The sequence below is a fragment of the Dendrobates tinctorius genome, unplaced genomic scaffold (genome assembly GCF_039654945.1).
Source record: "Dendrobates tinctorius isolate UK_male_01 unplaced genomic scaffold, ASM3965494v1 ptg000171l, whole genome shotgun sequence".
Classification (NCBI taxonomy): domain Eukaryota; kingdom Metazoa; phylum Chordata; class Amphibia; order Anura; family Dendrobatidae; genus Dendrobates; species Dendrobates tinctorius.
The window spans coordinates 20,589,174-20,608,051 of record NW_027361838.1 but is presented as its reverse complement, the minus strand read 5'-3'; the positions used below and the strand labels follow the sequence as shown (position 1 = coordinate 20,608,051).

At 43.5% G+C, this 18,878-nt stretch overlaps 1 protein-coding gene across 4 annotated transcripts in view; it reads right to left on the bottom strand.

The window, feature by feature from the left end:
• Positions 1-13,213: 13,213 nt before the first annotated feature.
• MTCL1 (microtubule crosslinking factor 1) overlaps positions 13,214-18,878 on the bottom strand; it is a 214,989-nt gene continuing 209,324 nt past the window's right edge. For 3 of the 4 annotated variants that reach the window (XM_073550944.1, XM_073550945.1, XM_073550947.1), the window contains one exon: positions 13,214-14,216. In XM_073550944.1, the coding sequence (XP_073407045.1) occupies positions 14,049-14,216 (168 nt within the window). In that variant the 3' untranslated portion in view covers positions 13,214-14,048. The remainder of the gene's footprint in view (positions 14,217-18,878) is intronic. The other variant, XM_073550946.1, reaches the window with a different exon arrangement.

Sequence of the window (18,878 nt, the reverse complement as noted above, 5' to 3'; positions counted from 1 at the left end):
TCAAGAGTTGGAATTGCCAAAAATCTGTTCATCTTTGAACCAAAAGGAAAAACCAAAAATCTTGAATTAGTTGAAAATAAAATACTATCAATACTTGGGTAATCGTTTAGTTAATTTGTGTTGCAAATCTGTAGTGCTGAATATATGATGTGAAATGTTTTTATTTGCAATATAATCATTATAATTTGTTATAACTAACCACAGTTGGTTACTATGCCCAGGCAACGCCGGGCTCTTCAGCTAGTATATATATATATATATATATATGTAATGTATTCTAAGTGTGGTTATATACTCACCAATATCTGTCTTTCCCAGTTTCCAGGGCTTCTCAGGTCCTCTTCTCACTCACATGACTGAAATTCCGACTTGCCGGATCCACCTGGGGTTTGCTTGAGCTGGAAGTTGCTTTTACTATATAAGGAGCCTTATTCTTATGCTTCATATACTTACATTGAAAAGGTGACTTCTGATTCACACATAAACCCCAGTGTGATCTGAGAAGCAGTATTACAGTCACGTGAGTGAGAGGACTAGATTAGTGAGCATATTAATACACTTACACTACGTTACATAATACATATTCATTTGGACAGGTTGAACACATAAAGCTCTTCATTGGAGTGCTTCAATAACATTTTACATTAATAGAATTTACTTTTATGTTTCACCGATGGGCAAGATTATGTAAAAAAAAAGTGTAGATACTCTCTAAGGTCCCATACATGTTAGACTAACATTGGCCAAACCCGCTGACATCACCACCAGGTTTGGCCAACAGTCTAAGGCTAGTTTCACACTAGTTTCCTGGAGCTGCGTCGGGCTGCGTACGGCCGCCGCTAAGCTCCGCCCCCTGGCGGCGCCTCCTCCGGTCAGCTCCGCCTATGGGCGCATGCGACCTGCGTACCCTATCTTTAGCATTCAGTACACAGGTATGCGTTTGCCGGTGCATGCGTCCTTTTGAGAGTGCGCTGATCGCACCAAAATGCAACAGGGTGCGTTTGGCGCACCGTCAAAAGCATACCTGCGCACAGCCTGCGTACCCAATGCTAAAGATAGGGTACGCAGGTCACAAGCAGCGTCATGCGCCCATAGGCGGAGCGGACCAGAGGAGGCGTGGCAGGGGGCGGAGCTTAGTGGCGGCCATGCGCAGCCCGACGCAGCTCCAGGAAACGCTAGTGTGAAACTAGCCTAATGTGTGTGGGGCACCCTGACAAATTATGGAGGAGATAAGGCTCTGACATGTCCAACTGCAGAATACCAATCCTTTTGTTCTCTAAGAGATAAACTGCTGCTAGATGTGTCTGTCAGCGGGTCTCATAGTGAATACAGGAGGTCTCGGCAGAGGGAGAAACGGGGGAGATAGATGATCGGCCAAACCATTATTCTGCTGACAGCTATCTAAAGTGTAGTGGGAGGTTTATCCAAGTAAAGGGGGTTTTACACATAGCGATATCGCTAGCAATATCGCTAAAGCATCACCGATTTGGTGACGCAGCAGCGATATCACTAGCGATATCGCTATGTGTGATACTTACCTCCGACCGGCTCCCCCGCTGTCTGTCGCTGATCGCGTGAGATCGCGCAGCTCCGTTTCTCGTCGAGCACTTCCTGCTGGCACCGATGAGCGACGCGTGGACGCGGGCGGGAGGACCTCAGGATCGCCTCGTCTGAAAGGTAAGTAACGACCGCTGTATCGCTGCTGCATCACTGTGAGAGCAGCTCACTAGTGACCATTTAGTGATGCACCAGCGATCCTGACCCGGTCGTATCGTGGTCAGGATCACTGGTGCATCACTAAATGTAAAGGGGCCTTAAGGCTACACATGGATCATTTCTCATGCAGGCTTATACAAGATGTTAGCAGGATCTGAATACATCAAGACAACAAGGAACCACATTTAATCGGATAAGATTTAGAAAATAAGATTTCTGAATCTGCAAACAATGGAAAGTGGTTATGTAAATGAATTGAGTTAATGCTATTATACTAACAGGCTTATCCTTGTAGCTGACAGACGAAGATCCTGTTGGACTCAGCACTAAAGCTGCCATATAAAGGAATTATCTTAAAGTATTCATTATTTTAAAAATGCATGTTTAAGGACAGAGGGATGAAATACACATCAGTGCAGGATACAGGGCAATTTCATTGTTACTGGAATGCATATGCCATTAGAGAGAACATTGTCGTCTGCGTTTTGCCGAGTTCTTAAACCACCTTACAGCTCAGTATTAAACCTTCACAATCGAGGGGCTCACTGTATGGCAGACAGTGGGGGATTTTGCATTAGGCACAAGTGGCTCTGCAGGGATGAAGACCAGGGCTTTTAGGTCAAGGACAGTTCATGTGGCATAAGATCACGACGTAGCAAATACTTAACATTACATAAACAGGCTGCATTGGAGTTTAAGTATTCCGCTGAGATCAGAAATTTGTAACATATCCTATCTCAACTTTTGATTATAAAAATAACAATTCAAGAGGATAGGGATTTAAATGAATCAAACTGTGTGATCCCAGTTGCAAGTAGTCTGGAAATTAGGTACACAGTGCCCTGAGGCACCATTGCATCTGTGATGTTGTGACTGAACAAAGGAATAAAAGTTTCTAGATGCCAGTGATAGAGTAATCGCTAGGCCCAGATAGAGAAATGTGCTGTGAGGGACCGCCAGGGCTGTAGTCATGACCAAGGCTGGTTGTGTATTCATGCTCTGGGTTCCTGTCACATAAAAAGAATGTCCATTACTCAGCATACCTGTGGCTTCACTTTCTGCACCGTCGGGGTCTCCTCTTAGCAGCTGGAAGCTTCCGCTGTCTGATGTTGCATAAATTGAGACACAGTCCATTTCAACTTTTAAACGCATAACTTTACTGTTCTTCATACACAGCGCATCCATATTCATTTTTACATCAGATTTCGTATAGTGCTTCTTTTCTTTTTTCCCTGTACCTTTCTCCTGGTTATTCAGCACGTTCCCGGGTCAGACAGTATCATACGGTTCCTCTGCGTCCTCCCTGTTCAGAATCTCTGTGCTTGGGGGTTCCTTCAGCTGTTTTGCCCTGGATCTGAGGGCATCAGCCCATGCAATGATCTGCCACATGATGAGCGACCTGCCCGTCTAAACTGCTGTGTCTTTTCCTGTAGTTGCAGTTCCCACTACTGCTGTCACTGCTACCTCTGCTGTTGCACTGACCCACTGATACTGGATGGCTGGGCTGCTTCTTCTTAAACATTACATGATCACAATTGTGCCCGTGCTATAGAGCCCACCCAAGCTACTGGGTGCCCTGGCCCCAACTGAATATAATCAGGAAGTCCTCCTGTCTTAACCACAGTGACCCCTCCTATATTAACTATGTACAAACAATGATCTCTGTGCCCCATCTAGTGGCCAGAGAGGAACACTGCACTTTCCCTATAATAAAACAATATATAATGTGCATCAGTAGCTAGAATACTATACATATGCACACTTGTTACACATAATATATTATACATAGTTGCATCAATCAGAAGTAAAACATTGCATTAAACACAAATATATATTATAACGTATGATACCGGGCCGAGCAAGAAACGCAAGGACATAATGTACAGTGCTAGCTAGAGACCGAGTGTGGTGACACTGATCAGAAGTGGCAGAAGAGAGCACATAAATGGAGAAGTCTTGTCACCAATCTGGTGCAGACTTACTGAGTTTGCTGAAGGTGTGTGCAGCATTTAGACCACAGCCTAGGAACCAATGGCAAGCTTACGGTATCTCTCTGTAGAAAATCATGGGAGACTGGACGGGTGTGTTGAACAGAAGGCTGAAAGTCATGATGTGGACTTTGTGGAGCTGAGAAGGTTGTCAGAGAGTGAACAAACTTTGGAAAGAGAAGCAGCATGGCTGCTTTGTCAATCTCTGGATCACAGAATGGTGATTTTTGAAAGAACATAAAGGACAGAATACATGAGAATAATGGTCTCAGATAGACAGGACCTTTGTAACATTTGAATGTGGACTCACTGTGCCACAGTCAGGGGAGAGTTTGGAGGGGTATAACTAAGCACCCACCTGGTTCTTCACTAGAGCCCCTGAAGGAGTGGTTAGACTTGAACCCAGGTGGACAGGAACTGTTAAGAGGAGAAAAGGACCAAGTTCAGACAGGAACAGATTCAGGAGAAACTAGATCACTGGCAGGAGAGGTGCAGGTGCGAATAGATTAGGAACCTCAGATGTGGACAGACAGGGTACCGCACGTGCGGACAGACAGGGAACCACAGGTGCGGACTGGTACGGAACCGCAGGTGCAGTCTGGTACAGAACCACAGGTGCAAACTGGAACAGAACCACAGGTGTAGACTGAAACAGAACCACAAGAGCAGACTGGAACAGAACCACAAGAGCAGACTGGAACAGAACCACAGGTGCAGACTGGTACAGAAAAGCAGGTGTGGATAGGCAGGGAACCACAGGTGCGGACTGATACTGAACCGCAGGTGCAGTCTGGTACAGAACCACAGGTGCAAGCTCGTACAGAACCACACGTGCAGACTGGTACAGAACCACAAGTGCAGACTGGTACAGAACCACAAGTGCAGACTGGTACAGAACCACAAGTGCAGACTGGTACAGAACCACAAGTGCAGACTGGTACAGAACCACAAGTGCAGACTGGTACAGAACCGCAGGTGTGGAAAGGCAGAGAACCGCAAGTACAGACAGGCAGGGAACCGCAGTTGCGGACTGGTACGGAGCCACAGGTGTAAACAGGCAAGGAATCGCAGGTGCAGACAGGCAAGGTACCGCAGGTGCAGACAGGTGTGGAACCGCAGGTGCAGACAGGTATGGAACTGCAGGTGCAGGCAAGCTCTGGATCAGGTTCAAGTTAAAACTAGACCAGAACAGTGAAACATTCAGGATCAGACAGAGGGAGCTCAGACAAAGGTTGCAGATTAATGTTACTTGAGACACAGCAGATAAATGAAAAGGTACTGCATTAGACACACTATGTTTAGAGGTAAGTACTGATTCAAAAACTGCAGGATGAAGATCTTGATTTTAGACACTAGATTTAGAAACAGGTACTGATTCAGACACAGCAGATGTAAAAGTATATACTGATTCAGACACTTCAGGTTTAGCGATAGGTACCGATTCAGACACTGCAGGTTTAGAGATATGTACCGATTCAGACACGGCAGGTTTATAGATAGGTACCGATTCAGACATGGCAGGTTTATGGATAGGTACTGATTCAGATACAGTAGTTTTAGCAATAGGTACTAATTCAGGCACGGCAGGTTTAGAGATAGGTACCGATTCAGATACGGTAGGTTTAGCAATAGGTACCGGTTCAGATTTAGAGATAGGTACCGATTCAGACACGGCAGGTTTAGAGATAGGTACAGATTCAGACTCGGCAGGATGAGATAGGTACTGATTCAGATAAGGTAGTTTTAGCAATAAGTACCGATTCAGGCACAGCAGGTTTAGAGATAGGTACTGATTCAGAAACGGTAGGTTTAGTAATACGTTTGGAATCAGAATTGGGGATAGCTACCGATTCAGACACGGCAGGTTTGGAGATAGGTACTGATTCAGACACGGCAGGTTTAGAGATAGGTACTGATTTAGATACGGTAGTTTTAGTGATAGGTACTGGTTCAGACACTGCAGGTTTAGCAATAGTATGGATTCAGAGACGTCAGGTTTAGAGATAGGTACTGGTTCAGACACTGCAGGTTTAGCAATAGGTACTCATTACGACACAGCAGGTTTTGGGATAGATCCTGATTCAGATACAACAGGTTCAGGTATAGGTCCTTATTCAGACACAACAGGATCATGTTTCAGACCCTGGTCATATAGGCCCAGGCAAGATAAGATACAAGGTACATGTTTAGAATTCAGGCCTAGGCCAGACAGACCCAGGGAGGGTTCGGGTACAAACAGGACCTGAAACGGACTTAGCAGCTTAAAGCCAAGGTAGATACTAAAGTCCTAGATGTTGAACAGGTCCCTCCCTATAGTGGAAGGTGCGTTAAATACCTGATGCCTCACAGCTTTTGGCTGTGGACATTTCACTAGGCGCGTTGTCCTTAGACCTGCGAGGCATGTGCAGACACGGGGACCTGGGCGCTGCGGCTGATATCCGCAACAGGAGTGCGGTTGGGATGGTGAGCATGTGGGCGTCCCTGCTGGGGAGAGGAGGCACGCAGGGAAGCTGGTGTTACAGCCTTTAAGAAGGTATGAGACACAGAAACAGGGCCCTTAAGAGTGGTGTATGGATCCCTATGAAAAGCCCTAGAGAGCAAGGTTTGAGTGACAAATCGTGGCCAGATATACATCGGATCCTTTGTGGCCGTTTGAAGTAACATGTTGTCGGTGTGGACCCTGTGACACAAGCCTGAGCATGAAGATTACTCAAACTCTTCTGTGCTTCATAGTTCAATTTAATCTACAATTAAGATTTGGCAGGTGTGGTTAGTGAAGTTGAAGTGAACTTTTTTTTATCTGAGACAGCCATCTTGTAACCGCTCAAAAAAACCCCTATCTAAGGGGTTCTCTGAGAAATGTACTAAAATAAATAAATATACACATTTAAATGTTAAACAATGTTCTAAATACCATTGTATAGCCAAAAGGATTTTTTTCTGCTGAACTCTGTCAGAGTTCCAAGATGGCAACTGCCATCAATCACACCCCGTCCTAGATCACAGAGGACAAGCAGTATGAGTAAGGGTATGTTCCCACGGTCAGTAAACGCTGCGAGTAGGACGCTGCGCACATTCTTCTGTTCAGTCTACCCGACAGGACACTGAGTGGAGCCGACTATAGGACAAGATAAATGTCATGATCACGTGTGTCAGGACGCAGATGTTTCCGCAAGGCGAACCCATAACACACGTGACCCTGGATACACCGCCTCCAGTGGGGCGCATTTAAATAATAAAGCGTGCCGGTGGATACGCCGCCTCCACCTGGCGAATTTGGGAATTACACGTTATACATAAAATCTGGAAACCCCGCCTCCAGTAAGGCAAATTTAAATAATAAAGGGGGAACCTGGGAAACATTAACAGTGGTGGGCCCTGCGATAGGGAAAAGGGAATTGGAGACCTCCTGAGCTCCCCTGAGCCAGTGTCCCTGCACTTCTGACATTCCCTATGGCGGTTTCGCACCGGGCGCCGCACGCGTACCTCAACGCCCTAGCTCGCCCTGACCCTAAACCCTCACTAGGGAATAGGTCGGTGCGGAAACTAATCCCACCACTGCACTAATAACACACATGAGGGAAAGAGACAATACAGGGGGACACCACTTAGCTTTATGCTCTGTGCTTATGCTCCTGCAACAGAGCCCTCCACCTGCGTGCGTCTTCTCCTCCACCCGGATCCATCACCATAACAGGATCCTGCACCATAGTGCTGCCTAGGAGCAGAGTCCACCACCAGTTGCTGCAGCTTAATAACAGAGTCCCAAGGATGAGTTCAGCTTCTGCCACAAAGTCAAGCATGCTTGAGTCCAGCTCAGCAGCCAAGTCCCAAATGGTGAGTGCCACTCTCCATAGTAGCCACTCCACCAGACCATGCAGACACTTCCCGCTGACACCATCACTGCGACTCCACCACGCCATGCCAGCCCTTCGTCCAGACACCATCGCTGACACACGTCCCCCCTGGCTAAGCTGCGCAGGACTCCTCCTCAGCTCCATCCTTTCACCAGGCTCTCACAAACTCAGAATAAATGAATCAGTGAATATCACCAGCACTGAGTGAACACCCTGAGACCCATTTATAGAGTCCAACACCTGAATTATAATTAAGTGCATATTAACCTAAAACTAAAGCTAAGGTGCGATACCACTCACCACCACCGGGGACAGTCAAAACACCTTTGAACTTAACCAAAGTAAAAAAAGTTCACTTTGTGCTTTTAATACCGCCAGATCCAACACTGGATCATGACAATAAACGTCTTTCTTTAGCTGACTGAGAATGAACATCGATCTCAGACACCATGAGAGTATTACTGCACCTGTCTTGTGCTTCATACAGGCCGGCCTACTGCTTGTCCAGACAGAGTGCAGTAGACAAAGAATACGTTTTTGTTAAAAAAAGGTATTTAAAAATATTTTTATTATTTAAATTTATAATATTTATTTTCATACATTTCTTGGTGAACCCCTTCACTATATATATGATGTATATTTATGTCATATGTTATGCCCGTCTTTGATGCAGGCGCACACACTGAGCCCGCATCTTTCCCCACATATGATGACTGATTTGATGATGACTGATGGTTCACCTATGGCTGTTAACTAGTTAAATCCCACTATCACTGACAGGGGGATTTAACACGCATCATTCATCCTGCCCATGTCACGTGATTGTGTGTCGCCGACGAGTTGTCTGCAGAAGAAAACAAAGTGGGTGCAGGAGGAACCAAAGGCAGAAACAAAAAACTAAATGTATAGGGGTGTTGTATATTACAATACAAAACAGATTAGCTTAAAAAGCCATTTTGGATTTCGGGGTCGGACAACCTCTTTAAATATTAACCTTTTGCATTGACCGACTTAACTATAGATTTTCAATAATAAAATTAATGATGAAAAATACAAATTGCCTATTAATTGTGCACACAGTGTATGATCATTAAGTACTTAAAAGTTAGACTTAAGGCCCTGTCTCACATAGCGAGATCGCTAGCGATCTCGTTACGTGTGACACTTAGCAGCGACCAGGCCCCTGCTGCGATGTCGATCGTGCTCGAATGTACTGGGTCATTTTTTGATCGCTGGTGTCCCGCTAGCCAGCGCGCATCGCTGTATTTGACACCAACGAGCGACCTCGTTAGCGACTCAGAAATCATGGACGCAGGCGGGAGTCGTCAGAATCGCTGCTGTGTGACAAGGTACAAACGACCGCCGAGGTCGTTATACGGATCGCTGCTGCGTTGTTGGGTAAATCTGACTGTTTGACAGCTTACTAGCGACGATTTAGCGACGCACCAGCGATCCTTACCAGGTCGTATAGTTGTCGGGATCGCTGGTGCGTCGCTAAGTGTAACGGTACCCTTAGTCTGTTTATTGTAGTTAAAGTACATGTATTGTGTCCTGAAATGACAAGAAGTTAAATTCTAAACAAAAAGTCTTAGTGACCAGTGAGAAAATATCCAACTTTTATTTGTCAAACAGATTTTGATTTGTGAAAAAAGTCAATGCCACCCCCCTAAAGAAAAAAAAAATTAAACTCATAAATTTGATTTAGAACCTTGCCCCCTTGTCTTATACTTAACTGCCAACGTCTTCATCTTTTATTGGCGCTGCTCTGATCCCGCAGCTCCATCTGATGACTACAACTTCTGACTGGTCGGAAGTCAGAGGTAACGGTCACAAGCTCTCAATGTCAGTCTATGAGAGCAAGTACGAGGCTCTCCTAAACTTGCATTGAAAAGTGACCTGTGATTTGCTCCAGCAGTCACTGGAATGGTCTGGCATGTCACAAACCACTGGAGATTGATAAGAGCAGAAATAGAAGATGAAGATGACGAGCGGGTAAGTATATGACTATGGGCAGGGTCCAGAGATTAGGCCTGTTTCACACATACGTTTTATGTGTCCGCCAAACGGATCCGTTTCCGTTTTTTGACGGAAACGGATGCAAACGCATCCGTTTTTTTAAAAAAACGGATCAGTTTTTTGACGGATCCGCGGTAACCGCTAATGAAAGTCTATGGGACACAAAAAACGGATCCTGCAAAAAAATGGCGGATCCGTTTTTTAACGGAAACCAACGGATTTGAAAAAACGGAAGTGTGATCCAGGCCTTAGAAGCAACACGCCAGCGCTGCAATAAAAAACTCCCCCACTGGAATGGTAATTTAAACAATGGGTCATTTTTTTGTTGCTGATAGTTTCCCTTTAACGCAATGAGAAAAAAAACAATGGCGTATCATATAAGACATTATACTGTGCAAACAACCAACAATGGGAAGTGAATCTTTTTGATTGTGCAGCAGCACATGCAACAATAGCTGACCGCACAGTACAAACTTCAGCAGCTCTTTAGAAAAACCTGAATCAGAACAGTTGTTCCATTTTGTTGAAAATCAAGTGTGTATAAAAACAGAGACGTCTTTAACCCCTTAATGTCCAATGATGGACACAGTCCGTCATTGGACGTCTCCCTGAGCATCGCCTATATGTAGCAGAGCTATGGCAGCTTCTAGTCTCCCATGGAGGTTATTGAAGAATGCCAAAAGTAAAAAAAAAAGGTTTTAAAAATATGAAAAAAATATAAAAGTTTAAATCACCCCCCTTTCAAAATAAAACAATAAAGAAAAAAAATCAAACATACACATATTACGTATCGCCGCGTTCGGAATCGCCCGATCCATCAATAAAAAAGGATTAACCCGATCGCTAAACGTGTAAAGAGAACAAAATCATGAACGCTAGTTTCTTGGTCGCTGTGACATTGCATTAAAATGGAATAACGGGCGATCAAAAGAACTTATCTGCACAAAAGTGGTATCATTAAAAACGTCAGCTTGGCGCACAAAAAATAAGCCCTCACCCAACCCGAGATCACGAAAAATGGAGACGCTACGAGTCTCGGAAGATGGCGCAATTATTTTTTTTTTAAACAAACTTTGGATTTTTTTTTCACCACTTAGATAAAAAAGAACCTAGACATGTTTGGTGTCAATGAACTCGTAATGACCTGGAGAATCATAATGGCAGGTCAGTTTTAGCATTTAGTGAACCTAGCAAAAAAGCCAAGCAAAAAACAAGTGTGGGACTGCACTTTTTTTTGCAATTTCACCGCACTTGGAATTTTTTTCCTGTTTTGTAGTACACAACTTGGTAAAACCAATGGTGTCGTTCAAAAGTACAACGCGTCTCGCAAAAAATAAGCCCTCACATGGCCATATTGATGGAAAAATAAAAAAGTTATGGCTATGGGAAGAAGGGGAGGGAAAAATGCAAAACCAAAAATACCCTTGGTCGATAAGGGGTTAATATATATATCCTTCCTCCATTATGACTCAGTCATGGTTTCAGCTGTTAAAAGCAAAACAAAAAACAATAATAATATGTAAAAAATATGAGTCTGGCCTAAGGCCGAGATCAATGGAAATAATGAAATTTGGCCGAAAGCATTACATCAACTTTTGTCCAGGAATCGTAAATCATGGCTGCAGCCTGTTGCCACAGATCCTGGACGCTAACGATGGAGAGGAGACATCACTGGGAATCAGCAATGAACCCGTGTGCTCTCCTAATGATGAGCTCTTATAGTGCCACTGCCGGTGACCCACTCTACGAGAGCAGCTGCCGTGACCTCTCTAGTGCCGGTCACCCGCTGACATCACGTCTGATATTTAGACTGCAGTTATGGAGCCAATTATAAGCTCATCTACTGGTATTAGATATATCCTACCGAAAGCAGATGTGTCACCCTCCAACATTAGTCTGTTTCAAATTACCCTGTAAAATCTCTTGACTCTGGCTTTATTACAGTTCTCAATCGAGCGGCCAGCTGTCATTGGCACAGTTGTCATTTTTTAAGTGAGGTAAAAACAATTATAGTTTATTTTTACCAATGTGGCCATCTACACCCATCAACACAAATGACCAAGGAGATCATTCACACTCTCAGTGAAAGCCCGTTTGTTGCTTCTTGCCAAGTGGATACAGACCTAGGAACCATCAATTCTTGACCGAGTACTAACTTTGTGTTCAGTGTCTGTTAAAAGTCTTCTTCAATTTCCTAGAAGCAGTGCTACTCTGTCCATGGGCTGCGTCTAGTTTTGTACCTCAGCTTTAGTCTGAATAAGGCTTACTGCCAAACGCAACAGCTACCAGTGGAATCTGCACAGAACACTAACTGGAGAACAGCAGCACCGGTATACACTGATCATATCGGCACAGGCCAGCTTCCTGGCTTAGCCTCACTCCCCTGGACTACAACTCCTAAACTAGATAATACATTAGTTCAGTAGGACAATGCAGGATGTGTATTTGGGAAAGTTATGAAATGTCTGTTCCGTTCCTGATCTAAGGCTCTCCACTATTAGTGGAGATGAATCTGTGCTGCACTTTATGGACATGCTCAGTAGTGACCTGTGGGGTCAGGGAAATTGAGGAGTCGGAGTCAGAGTTGGTAATTTGGCTTACCAACTCTACAGCCTGCCTGTGCTGCTGAACTCGCTGCTCAGGGGGTATGTCCGCCACTGGTATGAATGAAATAGCAATTATTCTGGAGAATAGTCACAGACAAAATGGAAACTAAAAATGAATGATTAAAAATTATAACTAACACACTATTCCCGCATTCACAGTGGTTTCTACTTGTGATGAAAACCACAAGGTATTGCCAGATTCATTCCATGACTGATACCACCAGGCCCCAACGACTTATAATATGGTCTGTCGGACTCTGCCGTAGTTTCCGTCATTTTCTCTGCATAAATCAGCTTTATACTTAGTCAAATCAATAACAAATGAGTAGTAATAACTATTAGAACTTGTATGTATGCCACAAAAATGAAGATTATATTCAATTATTCAATAGTTCTAAGCCAATATTCTGTCATCTCTCACTTATACCAAATCCCAGCAGTCATTATTTAAGCAGCTTTGCAGTGAGATTTCCAGCATGGACTAATACCACTAATAGCGGAGATCCTAAATCCCACACATATGAGATAGAACACTAGACTACCCCTGGTCTCTATGCTTAGTCATACAGCTGCTTGCTGTAGTTTTCATAAAATCACTGTTTTAACAGCAGGAAGTTAACACTAAAGGACTAGAAAACCTGCTGTTATATAGTCCTCCATCTTCCTGAGTCCGGTATAACTATACCCACACCACCACTGATCTCGCTGCTTTCTGCCTATGCATAGTGTACACAGAAACCTGCCAATCAGTGGTGTGGATGGGATTATACAGAGATCAAAATTCAGGGACCTTGTAGATCTGCACAGACAATACAGTGATTTTATCAAAACTGCAGAAAGCAGCTCAATAAGTGACACATCACTGGAATCATGGTCTCTGCCCCAACCTGATACTGCTCAGATGGGGCAGCAGAAACCTGGTGACCTAATTACTATGTCCCGCATTTGACCTGAGGCCAAAAGAGACATTATAATGTTTAACTATATTGTGTTTTCTTTTTAATGAGAAAGAAAAACGCCAACACCCAAATCTCGCTAAATGATAAATATTTTATTTGTCATCTCAGCACGGCCTGGTACATACCTCTCAGTGCAATCCATTACATTTCATTATGCCTTGGCTTTTCTACATGAAACGTCACAGAGATTTGTACATACACGGCTGGTGGACAGTAATTTAAAAATTCATTTCCTGTGTCATCAGTGCAAGAAAAACTAACAATAACATTACAGTACATAAATTCACAACAATATAACAGTTATCTCTGATTCATTCTTATGAAGGACGGTACAGTACAGGGTAGAAGTTATGTACATGCACACAAGTGCCTGTATCATCTATCCGGTGATGCATCTTGGTTTGCATACAGTTTGTTTTTTTTGCTGATTTTTCCTTGATTTCTAAAATAAATTTCAATTCCGCTGCTTTGACTACAGCTCCAGTAAACACGAAGCCCTGTCCTCATCCTATCTTATAACACTGATGGTAGAAATAATAACAAGTGACTGCAACAACAGATAGTAAAAAATAAAGGAACATATATAAACAAAGTAGGCAGTGCAAGAATAAAATAAAAACTAAAGGCAGCCCAGCACTGAGGAAAACAGAATTTTTTCTTCCTATGTTGGTTAATCTGCTGCTAACTTGATGTTGCAGGAAATAAAAACCATGGCATTTTCATCATCTCATACAGGCACGTCATATGTTCCATAATAGAAACACCACCAGATGTATGACGGAGCGAACATTCAGCTACTGCATGTAGTATTCCTTTTGTGATGTCCGTGTGGACCTGGCTGGTCACATACTGGGTTGTATGACTGATGGTTCATGCAAGATGGCGTCGGTTCTCCTTTCCCTCTGCTCAAGATTCCTGGTTTTCCTGCTCCTCGTGTAGATCGCTACTAGAAGGAGCTCGGGAGGCAGTCGGGGAATGTGAAGCCCATCTGGAAGGCAGGCGTCGGTTCGCTGGTCTCTCTGGTCTGGAAAAGCTAGGTTCTAAGGACGGAGCTAACGCAGCACAAGGCAGTTCCTTTGCAACATAAGATGAGGGAGACATAATGATAGTCATCATATAATCCGTAAAAGCGTGACAGCATTGTTCTGGGGTATTTAATACCTACGGGTGCTTCTCACAAAATTAGAATATCATCAAAAAGTTAATTTACCGGTATTTCAGTTCTTCAATACAAAAAGTGAAACTTGTATTATAAAGTCATTACAATCAGAATGATCTATTTCAAGTGTTTATTTCTGTTAATGTTGATGATTATGGCTTATAGTCAATGAAAACCCAAAAGTCATTATCTCAGTAAATTAGAATTAACAAAAAACACCTGCAAAGGCTTCCTAAGTGTTTAAAAAGGTTCCTTTAGTCTGTTTCAGTAGGTTCCGCAATCATGGGGAAGACTGCTGACTTGACAGATGTCCAGAAGGCAGGCACTGATACACTCCACAAGGAGGGTAAACCACAAAAGGTCATTGCTAAAGAAGCTGGCTGTTCACACAGTGCTGTAACCAAGCATATTAATGGAAAGTTGAGTGGAAGGAAAAAGTGTGGTAGAAAAAGGTGCATGAGCAACCGGAATAACCACAGCCTGAAAGGATTGTTAAGAAAAGGTCATTCAAAAATTTGGGGGAGATTCACAAGGAGTGGACTGCTGCTGGAGTCATTGCTTCAAGAGCCACCACACGCAGACGTATCCAGGACATGGGCTACAAGTGTCACATTCCTTGCGTCAAGCCACTCATGACCAATAGACAACACCAGAAATGTCTTACCTGGGGCAAAGGAGAACTCAGTGGTCCAAGGTATTGTTTTCAGATGAAAGTAAATTTTGCATTTCATTTGTAAATCAAGGTCCCAGAGTCTGGAGGAAGAGTGAAGAGGAACACAATCCAAGCTGCTTGAGGTCTCCTGTGAAGTTTCCACAATCAGTGATGGTTTTGGGAGCCATGTCATCCACTGTATTTTAACAAGACCAAAGTCAGCGTAGCCGTCTACCAGGAAATTATAGAGCACTTCATGCTTCCCTCTGCCGTCAAGATTTTTGGAGATGGCAATTTCATTCTCTAGCAGGACTTGGCACCTGTCCACACTGACAAAAGTACCAATACCTGGTTTACAAACAACAGTATCACTGTGCTTGATTTGCCAGCAAACTCGCCTGACCTTAACCACATAGAGAATCTATGGTGTATTGTCAAGAAGAAGATGAGAGACACCAGACCCAACAATGTAGACGAGCTGAAGGCTACTATCAAAGCAACCTGGGCTTCCATAACACCTCAGAAAAGCCACAGGTTGATCGCCTTCATGCCACGCCGCAATGATGCAGTAATTGATGCAAAAGGATCCCTGACCAAGTATTGAGTGCATGTACTGAACACACATTTTCAGTAGGCCATCAATTCAGATTTTAAAATCATTTTTCAAGCTGGTGTTACAAAGTATTCTAATTTAGTGAGATAATGACTTTTGGGTTTTCATTGGCTGTAAGCCATAATCATCAACAGAAATAAACACATGAAATAGATCACTCTGTTCGTAATGACTCTATATAATATGAGTTTCACTTTTAGCATTGAAGAACTAAAATAAATTAACTTTTTGAAGAGATTCTAATTTTGTGAGACGCACCTGTAAATAAACATATATACATACACAACTTATGAGCAAAAATATAAAAAAAAAATTGCCCATGTGTATTATGGTGGTAGAATAATATCTTGGAACAAAAAAATAATTTTTTTTTACACGTGTGCACAGCTTTTATTGTGTGAGAAATACCGTACTTGTAATATGAAATCTGAAGGAACCACACAAATTCCACATCTATTCTGCAAACCTAAAAGTGAGTACATATGCGCCAAGATCCAAAGAGAAATGAGACTGAACATTACTAATTGCTATGGATAGCTGTTACACATTTTTTATAAATCCCTAATGCGTCTCTTATGTATTGGTTTTGATGTTTGACAGATTTTGCATTTTGACTGCCCCTACTGCAGTATTGCACAAAGAAAAGTGATTTATTCTCAATGTGTAGTAAAATATAAATATTAAAAGTCATTTAATCTAATATATAAAGCTCAAGAATGTGTATGTATGCATGCATGTATGTATGTCCGGGATTGGCATCCGCACCGTCGCAGCTACAGCCACAAAATTTGACACAGTCACACGTCTGGACCCCGAGAGCGTCCTAGGCTATGTTGTGAGGTGAAATTTTAACCCCGCGCGTTCCAATTCACCAAACAATTTTGCCCCTATCTACATAATGGGGAAAAAGTGTGTATCAAGACCCGCCCCTCATTATGTCATAATGGTTGACTGTGGGATGGAGGATGTGTGATGGGTATATGGGCACGGGACTATGGGATGGCGGATATGTATGATGGGTATATGGGCACTGGACTATGGGATTGAGGATATGTATGACGGGTATATGGGCACGGGACTATGGGATGGAGGATATGTATGACGGGTATATGGGCACGGGACTATGGGATGGAGGATATGTATGATGGGTATATGGGCACGGGACTATGGGATGGAGAATATGTATGATGGGTATATGGGCATGGGACTATGAGATGAAGGATGCGTGATGGGTATATGGGCACTCGACTATGGGATGGCAAATATGTATGATGGGTATATGGGCATGGGACTATGGGATGGAGGATGTGTGATGGGTATATGGGCACTGGACTATGGGATGGAGGATATGTATGACGGGTATATGGGCACGGGACTATGGGATGGTGGATATTTATGATGGGTATATGGGTACGGGACTATGGGATGGAGGATATGTATGATGGGTATATGGGCACGGGACTATGAGATGGAGAATATGTATGATGGGTATATGGGCATGGGACTATGAGATGAAGGATGCGTGATGGGTATATGGGCACTCGACTATGGGATGGCGAATATGTATGATGGGTATATGGGCACGGGACTATGGGATGGAGAATATGTATGATGGGTATATGGGCATGGGACTATGAGATGAAGGATGCGTGATGGGTATATGGGCACTCGACTATGGGATGGCGAATATGTATGATGGGTATATGGGCATGGGACTATGGGATGGAGGATGTGTGATGGGTATATGGGCATGGGACTATGGGATGGAGGATGTGTGATGGGTATATGGGCACTCGACTATGGGATGGAGGATATGTATGATGGGTTTATGGGCATGGGCCTATAGGATCATGGATATGCATGATGGGTATATGGGCACGGGACTATGGGATGGAGGTTATGTATGATGGGTACATGGGCATGGGACTATGAGATGAAGGATGTGTGATGGGTATATGGGCACTCGACTATGGGATGGCGAATATGTATGATGGGTATATGGGCATGGGACTATGGGATGGAGAATATTATGATGGGTATGGGACTATGGGATGGAGAATATGTATGATGGGTATATGGGCATGGGACTATGGGATGGAGGATGTGTGATGGGTATATGGGCACTCGACTATGGATGGAGGATAGGTATGTTGGGTATATGGGCACGGGACTATGGGATGGAGGATAATTATAATTTGTTATAACTATCCACAGTTAGTTACTATGTTTCTAATAGTATTCTACATGTATATAATTGGAAGATAGGGGATATGTTATAATATAACAATTTTACGTCATGTATGGCCGTTCCTTGAAACTAATTATAATAGAAACCTCTTTTTTTGCACAGAGGTTAAAATCTTTGAAAAGTACCTATCACCTGTCTGTGGCTGTCCTTTTCATATAAGAAAACAATGGGCAGCCATAGACAGATCATTTTATTAAATATAACCTATTAACAAAATTGATCAGAAGTGTTCTTAATTAGAGATGAGTGAATTTGTTCAGGTCCCTGCTTATTCGGCAAGATATAGCGCTTACCAAATAAGATGCAGAGGGAACCCTAATACCTGGAGCGCACCAGCTGATCAGCTGTCCGGTGCCGCATGCATGTGTCGCGGCTGTGTGACAGTCACAGCACAAGCATGGAGAGCCCAACACACAGACTATCCGTGCATGTGTTGACTGTTACACAGCTGTGACACATGCAGCTCCGGTGCCGATCAGCTGTTAAGCCGGCACGCTCCATGCATTAGGGTTCCCTCTACAGCTTATTCGGTAAGCGCTACAGCTTGCCGAATAAGGAGGGACCTGATCAAATTCACTCATCTCTATTCTTAATACCAGGTTAAAGGACCAAATGTTCTAGTATAATCTGGGTTTAAATTTATGAGTTGTGGGATACCCCAATAAAGAGAATCTGTCAGCAGGTTTTTGCTATGCAATCTGAGTGCACCATAATGTAAGAGAAGAGACCCCAATTACAGTGATGTGTCACTTACTGGGTTATGTTTTGGTTGTTCAATACAATCAGAGTTTTATCAGAAGATTATCCCTGACCTTGTGCCTCCTAGTCCAACCATGCCCCCAGCAGTGATTAGCAGCTGTCACTGTACAATCTATACAAAAATGGTGGGGGGAACAAGAGGCGCAATAGTGCCCTATCACTAGTGACACTAGAAGTATGAGCGGTATAATACAGTTCCACTCACCTATTCCAGTTGTGTAACCCACAACTGGCTTGAGAGCATATCACAGAATCAGCTGCTGCAGGACCTCCACCAACCACTCGCACGTGGAAAAACCTTCAGA